The sequence below is a fragment of the Halichoerus grypus genome, chromosome 5, assembly GCF_964656455.1.
Source record: "Halichoerus grypus chromosome 5, mHalGry1.hap1.1, whole genome shotgun sequence".
NCBI lineage: Eukaryota > Metazoa > Chordata > Mammalia > Carnivora > Phocidae > Halichoerus > Halichoerus grypus.
In genome coordinates, this window is record NC_135716.1 from 60382784 (window position 1) to 60392704 (window position 9921).

General features: G+C 35.6%; 1 protein-coding gene across 1 annotated transcript in view; it reads left to right on the plus strand.

Annotated features, from left to right (window-relative positions):
• EYA1 (EYA transcriptional coactivator and phosphatase 1) overlaps window positions 1-8446 on the plus strand; it is a 168323-nt gene extending 159877 nt beyond the window's left edge. The window contains exon 18 of the mRNA XM_078072305.1: window positions 6460-8446. Within this exon, the coding sequence (XP_077928431.1) occupies window positions 6460-6540 (81 nt within the window). The 3' untranslated portion in view covers window positions 6541-8446. The remainder of the gene's footprint in view (window positions 1-6459) is intronic.
• The last annotated feature ends 1475 nt before the right edge of the window (window positions 8447-9921 follow it).

A 9921-nucleotide genomic window follows, 5' to 3' on the forward strand; every position in this document is an offset into this window, starting at 1 on the left:
ATATCCTAAGTATATAGCAGCCTATATTAAATTGATGGTCAGTTAAAATCAAACACATTCTAAAAGAACTTCATTTTTAATTCCATGTTTTATGTACATGTTGTCATAGTTTACATCTTTTTATTTTGTGAGTCCCAGTGAGGTCTACACCATGAAACATAATTAAAATGGCAAAGTTTAAAGAGAAATTTTTAAAGGCAGCAAGAGAGAAGCAGTTAGTTACATACAAGGGAAACCCCATATTACTAAATAAATAAGTGCCTATTTGGTGTGTTCATGGAGGAGGTGGGTTCAGGGTCTTCCTGCATTGCCATCTATACTAGACAAACTCAAAAAAATGTCCATTTTAAATGTGAACTCCAAAATTTGCTGAAATCCAAGATGAAATGGAGAATCTGATTAATGCTCAATTCTAAGCTTGAGAAAAATGAGAGCTGCTTTTGTAAAAAAAAAAAAAATAATAACATTTTTAATGAATTTTTTTGCTTATAGATTTTGAGACGTGGGGATTACTAACACCAAGTTCAGTGAATTTTATTATTCTAAAGCTATTTCACTTAGTACTTAATGAGAACATTATGTATGACAGGTCTTGAAATGTATTTCATCTTTGCTCTTAATTCACTGCTGTCTAGAATAGGAGCAGATATGCAAATAATAAAAGAGCAATGCTGTCTAATAAATTTTTAGAATAATCTATCTTCCAAGATATATTTATTTATAATTTGGGAAGTATTTGTACCTCCATATGCAAATTTTCTAGAGATAATATGAAAGCAAAGCTATGTTCTTTATTTTTTTATACAAATGATAACTATACACCTTTTTCTGTACCTTTTTTTTTTTTTTTTTTTACAATATATCCTGGCAGTCATTCCATATCAGTACATGGAGTTCTGTATCTCTAATTCTTTTAAATGGCAGCGTTGATATTCTAGTATTTGGATGTGCTACACTTCAGTGAGTCCCTTGGGGCTGAACATTTAGGTGGTTTCCCATATTTACTATTACAATCAGTTCTGTGAGTGGGCTTTATGTGATTGATGCATGGGCAAGTATATCTGTGGGATAAATTCCTAGAAGTACAATATCTGAGCCAAAGGTTATGTCCTTTTGTGATTTTTAACATTTTATTAATATATTCTTCAGCAAAATCCAAATTACATGTGAGTGTCCATGAACCCGGTTTTTATGTTAGTGATTTTATGTATAACTAGAAGGGATAAAATCATACAGTATTTATCTTTCTCTGACTTACTTTACTTGATGTAAGATCTATCCATCTTGTTGCAAATGGTAAGATTTTCTTTTTTATGGTTGAATAATATTCCATTATCTATAGATGCCACAAGTCTTTTATCCATTCATTCATCAGTGGACACAGGTTGTCTCTGTGTCTTGGCTATTATGAATAATGCTGTAATGAACATAAGGGTACAGATATCTCTTCAACAATGTTTTTGTTTCCTTTGGATATATACCCAGAAGTGGAATTGCTGGATCATAGGGTAGTTCTATTTTTTACATTCCCACCAGCAATACGCAAGGGTTCCCTTTTCTCCACAGCCTCACCAGCATGTTACCTCTTGTCCTTTTGATAATGGCTATTCTCACAGGTGTGTGGTGAGTTCTCATTGTGGTTTTGGCTTGCAATTCCCAGATTAGTGATGTTGGGCAACTTTTCATGTACCTTTTGGCTGTCAGTATATCTTCTTTGGAAAAACGGTATTTTGGTACCCTGCCCATTTTTAATTAGATTAGTTGTTTTGCTACTGATTTGTATGAGTTTATTATATATTTTGGATATTAATCCCTTATCCAGTATATGGTTTACAAATATTTTTCCCCATTCTTTAGACTGTCTTTCCATTTTGTTGATCATTTCTTTTGCTATGCAGAAGTTTATTTTCAATGCAGTCCATTTGTTTTTTGGCTTGTGCTTTAGGTGTCACATCCCAAAAAAAATCATTGCCAAGACCCATGTCAAGGAGCTTTTTTCCCATGTTTTCTTCTAGGAGTTTTCTGATTTCTGGTCTTACATTTAAGATAGGGATCTAGTTTCGTTCATTTATGTGTTTGTAGCCGATTTTCTCAGAACCATTTATTGAAGAGGCTGCCTTTTCTCCACTGAGTGTTCTTAGCTCCATTGTCAAATATTATGTGACCATATATATGTGGTTTATTTCTGGGTGGTTATGTTTCATTGATCTATGTGTCCATTTTTAGGCCAGTAATATACTGTTTTTATTACCATAGCTTTATAATATACCTTGAATTCAGGATTGAAATCAGGATTGCTTTGGCCATTTGGTGTTATTTGCAGTTCCATGTAAATTTTACGTTTGTTTTTTCTACTTCTCTAAAAAATGCCACTGAAGTCTTGGTAGGGATTGCATTGAATCTATGGGTGGTTTTGGGTAGCATGGACATTTAAGCAGTATTAATTCTTCTAATTCATGAACATGGATACCTTTCCATTTGTGTATGTATTTAGTTTCTTTCATTAATGTCTTTTGTTTTTTAGTGTAGCTATTTTCCTTGGTTAAATTAATTCCTAGCTTATTTTTTACAAGTCATTTGGCATTAGTGCAGAGAAAGACTACTGATTTTTGTATGTTAATTTTGTATCCTGTAACTTCACTGAATTTGTTGGTTAGCTAACACTTCTGTGGAGTCTTAGGATTTTCTATATATAAAATCATGTCATCTGCAAATAGTTTTTCATCCTTTTCAATTCTAATGCCTCTTTTTTCTTGCCTGCTGGCTGTTGTCAATGGGGGCATATATAGGTCATGCAGATTATTTTATACATCTGCAGTCACTACAATATTCAAGTCATAGACTTTATTAAACCTACAAGCAACCTTCAAAAAAAGCCTTCATTTTACAGATAAATAAACTGGGACTCCAGAAAAACTGTCATAATTCAAAATCATATAATGTCAGAGTTGAGAGTATAACCCAGTTCTCCTCATCCTGGCACCATATCTCTCTGATGTCATATAATATTTGTTTCAGGCTTAATACTGAGGTGGAAAAAAAAATTGTTTTCTTTGCACCCAATTGTGCTGGGAAGCTCTTATACATTCATAAAATCTTTGCATCAGTATGTGGTGAATTAGGGAAAATAGTAGTTCTAATTATTTGTGAACATGAGTTTCCTCTCCCCTAGATTCAGTCTTCTTATAATGACTCACTTAATATTAAACATACATTTCTTAAAGTAGAAGCCCAATAATTTTTGTAATAATGGAGCTGATTATAACAGAGATCATATTACCCTTCATGTTATGAAATAGTGCTGAGGATGGAGTTGTTGTTCTTGTGTGGGAATGTTCCCAGAGACTACCTCTTCCCTTTCATATACACCTAAGGTTTGCCAGTTATTACTGTAGAACCTTTTGCACTTTGGCTCAAATGAATGACCCCATCATCACTGTATTGTAATGAGTTGGGTCTGTAATATGCCACAGGCATATTTCATCATTTGAATCTGTTTCAGGGTGCTACTTGATCATGTGGTTCTTAATAATACTGTACAGGAAGATAGAAGCTATTAGTTAACTCCAGGGCTTTTTGTGAATAACCTCACCTTTCCATAATTTGTTTTGAGAATAGTTTAAAACAGTTTATATTACATGTACTCTGGGCTGGAATCAACTCCTACACCTGTAAAGAAAAGACACATAACCATTGTATGATTTTGTTTACTATGGAATTAAATCCCTAATTTTTATCTTAACCATGTACCAAAGAATTAGTTGGATTTTTTTCAGTTCCCTTTCCAACTTCTCTGCCATTCATTGCATTCTACAATACATACTGCTGAGTGCACCAATGGCTCTCAAATGTGTTTTGTCGTCTATGGGAAACACATCTAACTTCAGATAATCAACATGCAAAGAATTTGGCTGAACTTACTCTGAAAAAAAAGCATCCACTTCTTACAAGTACTTTTATATTTACTTATGAAGGTAGTTGTCCTGAAAGTTTCTGGATAGCTATCTGAAGAGCCTTAAGCATTCTCTGCTACATCCTGAAATAACAGAGCAAAAGAACTATTCTACAGCTCCCTTTATTCAGTTGTTCATGAGAAGCAGTTTTGGGGAAGGGCAACAAATCTCTGGCAAATTAGAAATAAAGGAATATTAAAATAGAAGTTAGTAGATGGTTAAATATACAAGAATGCCGTATAATAGCTGAATACTTGAAAACTTTTAAAATAGTGAATGATTTTCCTTAAAGATATGTCAAAAATGGACTTGAAATTTAGTAAAATGAGCAGGATGCTAAATGGTACATACTATATACACATGATTTCAAATAGGAGTGTGCATATCTAAAAGATATAGAAAAATACTTATGGACGTTATGTGGATAGTGGGATTAGAAATGATTTGCATTTCTCTATAAAACTGAAGTTCTACATTATACAAATATTTTACAGGACACATGGATTTTTATTCTAATAACATAAAAAGAAGGAAAGCTTTCTACGTTATAAATGCAAACATTTTTCAGATCTGATCTATAATTTTTCAATGTCCCTCACTCAACACGGGAGGGAGTGTGTGTGTGTGTTAAGCTATATACTATGGTGCTGATAATTTGTAGAGCTGGATTAAAAGGCCATTGAGAACAGTTAGGAGGCATACAGCGTCTGGGCTTAAGATTCAGACCCGACCTGATGTGATTCAAGGGTTCACTCCCTACCAGATGTTATTTAAACCTCTCTTCTCCTCCAAGACTCAAGTTTTTTCAACAGTGAAACCATGATGGTAATACCTATCTATCTCTGAGGTTATAGAGAGGCTTGAATCTGAGAATCTATATAAAGTGCTTAGGACAGTGCCTGAAAAAATACTCCATAAATTACAGCTATTATTATTATTGATGACCTCCCTGCGGGCCCTGCTCCACGTGGCTTTCTCTCATATACAGCCAGTACCCTAACAATGGAATTCTCCTCCATTCTCTGCCCCCTAACACACACAGCCCTCAAGTGCTCTTCTGAATGGTCATCCTTTCATACGTAGTTTAACTATTACCTCCTCTTACCAGGAATTTCCCCCAGCTTCCCAGGCGAAGGGAACTGGCTCCTCCTAGTTCTTTCATAACACACAGGTAAAAGCTCGTGATTGTTTACATTTCTACTTCTCACCCACAGACTACACCATCTCTGCAGATGCAAAAAAGGAGTGAATGAATGCAAAGTAGTATAGTCTGTTTTTCTAGTCAAAAGTTGACAAGTAGATCATCCTAAAACTTTGAAAAGAGATCTTCTAGTACTCCATGCTGGACTATTATTATTGAAAGATAACAAAGATAGATAGGGAGTCCAGAAAGATCTACATTTGATATTGGACTGTGGTATATGCTTTTAGCAGATTACTGGAGACAAAGGCATTGTTAATAACTAACTTAATAGTTTGCATTCTCAGAATATGACAGTTCTGTGATCTACATCAAAATAGTTCCTTGCTTCCAATTTTGGTACAGATAAGCCCCCCACCCAAAACTCTTACATCCCACTGTTTGCTTCCATGACAAATTCTCCTGTTAGTCTGATTGTAATTCCTTAGCATTATAATTGCACAATATAGTCAGCTCTTCACACTATTTCTTTGTTGTTTTAAAAAGCTGTTTTTCTATGGGCTAAGTAGAATGTTGTCTTCTGAAAAACGAGGATTACCTTTCCCTTATTTGAAAAAAGATTTTGCGGATGCATAAGTACTTACTATAGAGCCTTGAGCAATAACAGTTTATAATCATGTTTTCATCCTTCGTGGATGAGGTGATCTCTCTTCTTTTCCTAATTTTCTTATCTCTGGCTAATTCAGGTGTTTTACAAAGATTCTCATCATTTAAACTAGATTTTTAGATTGATTTTTTTTTTTTTTTTAAACAACTACCAGAAAAAATGTTAGATCGTCATTTAAAAATTTCCCATATGGTAAAGCCATTTTAAGGTCAATGTGAAGAATGCCTAATGGAAGTAAATGAAAAAAAGCTGCTTCTTCCATGAGTAAAACTAAGTTTTGAAAAATGTAAAATACCACCACCTAAGGAAAACTGCTTAAACTTTTAGCATTATATATCTACTGGATCCATACTTTGAAAGGCAACCGTTTTTTACAAAGTTTCATTCATAGCTATTGTGTTTTATGTAAAGAAGTTTGGAATTGGTATTCAAGTCACAGTACGGATCAACTTCAGAAATATCCATCACTTTCTTAAAAAAAACAGACTCCAGATTATATTTTAAAATGCAGTCCAGTAGTCTTAGGGGAGGATTAAGTTTGAATTTTTGTTTTAAACAGATGTGATGTTAAGATCTTCACGGGCAGTTCTCACAATACTGAGAAAAGGGGATGAGCGTTGAGCGAATTTCAAAAGCAGGGTTAAGGCTTTGTGCTGGGAGCATGGTCTGTCCTCACCGTGTGTCTGCCCCTTTGACAGCACGCCATGCCCTTCTGGAGGATCTCCAGTCACTCGGACCTCATGGCCCTCCATCATGCCTTGGAACTGGAGTACCTGTAACAGCCACATAGCACTTTGGAACCGCACAACTGCCCTGTGACCAGGAACAAATCCAGCAAGCCTGAGTCCTGTGTCAGCGCTGGAGTACCCACCATAGTGATTTCAACATGTGGACGCAGCGCTGCTGTGGGTCTTCACCTCTGCCCTTGCGGTACATGAAGGACCACACCTATCTCTTCAGAACGGCTGTTGACTCTAGTACTGTGAAGCCAGTGAAAATAAGCCATGAGAATGTTCTAGTACAATGTGATGTGTCTTCGCCACATTCACTACATGGTTCAAACCTGTGAAGAAAGGACCTGCAGACGCTTACATTGTTAGCATCTTCAATGTGACATAAACAGCTTCTCCAGTACAGCAAACTTGATTGCACAACAGAGACTGAAATGTGTTTCCCGAATACCAGTGAGGGGATTTTCTTGTAAAGAAAGTTTACTTTTTTTGGTGTCTCATACCCAGGGTAATCTGTACATGTCTACTTATTTATGAACAGACTTTTTAAAAACAGCTTTAATTGAGGTATGATTCCAGCACCCTACAATTCACTCAGCCAGACTTTTTTGACATCAATTAATTGAAGAGACAATAGCATCATAATAAGCGATTACAGGCCTTTGCCTCACGACACAGCAAGTACTTTGAATCTTAGCACATTGCAAAGTAGTTTAAAGTATGTCTAATTTAAACGTGTAATATGTACATCACTGAGACAATCATGTACAGAGAGAATTTTTGGTGTAAATTTGTAATAATGGATGATTCTTTTACATATTGTTTAGAAAATGATATTGAGAGGTAGCAATGCCTTGATAGTGAAGTACGAGGCCATGCGTGCACGAGGTCAGGTGCAGTGCCTTAGCCGAGTACTGGGTATAAAGATGTAGATAATGCAGTTGGGTTTGGTTTGGTTTTTTAGATAATGTCAAGACCAAAAGCATGGATGTTAATGGAATTTTGTTTTCCAAATTATTTGTCCCATCAGTTTTTTGTTTTGTTTTGTTTTTTAATGCTCTTAGGAGGACCTTGGTAAAACAAAACAGCAGTGTCTTAAATAATTTGAAAAAAAAAAAAGTCCTCTTACAACCTCACTTTTTCATTTTCAACACTCATGTATTATATGTAACTACTTGAAAAAAAATGATTATGCAAATGCTTCTTCCCACAGAAAGAATGTAGATGATTGATATATTTTATTAATAAAATGGTTCATGAATTGGAGACTAGCAAAGTTTTCATGTGCTCAGATCATAGGGTCTGCATTTTCTTGCTTAGATAAAGGAGGACATTACCACATACCTGGAAATCAGCAAAACTTTTTGATTGATTGTTGTTTTCCTCCACACCTCTCCCTAAACCCCACCCTCCCTGGAAAGTTCATTGCAGGCAGTGGACATGGCCCAATACTCATCACCAAGGTTATTCTTCACCTGCATTATGTATAAAGCATAAATCTGGGAAATCAAAATTGTGACCTTCCTTATGCCATAAGACAGTTTCTCCAACAGTGATGACTTTGGGCACTAGTTTTCATCTAAAACCTTCCCTTGTTATGAAATTACTTTTTGGATGAATTTTAATATTAATTGGGGGGGGGGGAAACACCAGCTTTAACCCAAAGTAGCTAAAGAGCTACTCATCTTTTCCTGAAGTTTCATGTTGCTGCTAGAATTAGTTGTGAATTTTCCAAATTATTTAACACTCGATTTGGGGTTTTTTTCTTTTTTTGCTTGAAGCAAACAGAAGTTGACAATTTTTTAGCCTTTTCATTTTATGTTTTTGTACTCTGCAGATTGGAAAGACAAAGTTTATCTTGACTTTACTGTATAAAGGTGTGTTGTGTCCACAATTGTGTACAGAATTTTTCTTCATTAATTTTGTGTTTAAATTAATAAAATTGATTTGTGAAGTACTGTAAGCTCCTTGAATGCATTCTCTTATCTCTTGTTTACAGGAAATAGGATCTTGGTTGCATTAGCATGCTTCTGGTCCAACAAAAGGAAGTGGTATGAAGTAATTGTAGTAATAATGGCTTTATCAGTCCTTGAGGGGACTAAACTAGAAGGGTAACATCTGTTTCTTTGATCACTGTAAGAACAGATGAATAAAAGAGCTCTACAATTCCTCTAAAACTATATAGATAAACTGGGCCCTCACTCAAATTTACTATAGAACAGAATTCAGCATCAAGAATCTGGATGGCAGAGCGCCGATTTAGCCACTTAAATACCGTAGGGATAGCAATATAAAGCAGTTTTATCTATAAAGAACACCCACAACATTTACCTCTAAAATTTGGCCAGATTAATCACTGAGAGGGAGCTATAAAACGGTACAACTTGCTTCCTCTTGGGATTTAATCTTAGAAGCAAAACATTCATACATACAAACACATGAAAAATCAAACATGCACTTGTATGACTCATTTATCAGGCCCATGGTGTTCATTTTTCACAGGTACACACCCAGGCAAGTGGCTTGAGTAATGAAATGTGTGAGCATGCTTGGACACCCTGAGAATAAAAAAGGTTTGGAGAAAGTCTTCAAAGAGAGGCAAGGATGGGGAGTGGAAGGATTTTTAGGTCTCAGGTAAAGAAAATAAGAAAAATGGGCAAAATGGAGGTTATATCCTCAAAAGATAATTTTTTAAAGCAACACTTCTAAAATGACACTACCTGACCAATATATGTAAAGTGTTTCCCTTTGACCATTGATTAGAGTCCAAATTTTTCTACTTGGCATTCTAAAGTTTCCAAATATAGTATCTACTTTCTTCCCAAAATAATCTCTCATTACTGCTATGAACAAACCTTCAGTACACATTAACTGGACTCTTTAATGGACCAAACAGCCTGTAAGCATCCCTGCCTCATCTTTGTTCAGAGCATTCCCATTTCTCCATCAATGACTTCCTCCACCCTCAATCCACCCAAAGGCTTTAGTGCCTTCTTCTTTGGAACCTTCTTTCCCATCATGGCACACAGTGTTAGCCCCCTCTCCTGAACTTCTCCCATTCAATGTCTATAGTCTCATTAGAGTTCATATTATTCCCTTCCATAAAGATTCTCTAGGCCCCCACTATGGGGGGCATTGCCCTAGGTGCTAATGAAGCAAGTCCCTGCTCCTGAGGATGGAGTTTTACTCTAAAGTAGGTAGGAATAGACAAGACATAAATGAATGAATGAATGAATGAATGAATGAATGAAAAAAAGAAAGAAAGAAAGAAGAAAAGAAAAGAAAGAGTCAAAAACACTCTTGATGGAAAATTAAGACAGAGAATATAAGTGACAGGGTATAAGCTTCCTTGGAAAGGATGGACAGAACCATAATGTATGAACTGAGACCAACTGCTAAGAAATAGGCAGCATGTGAAGATCAGGGGCA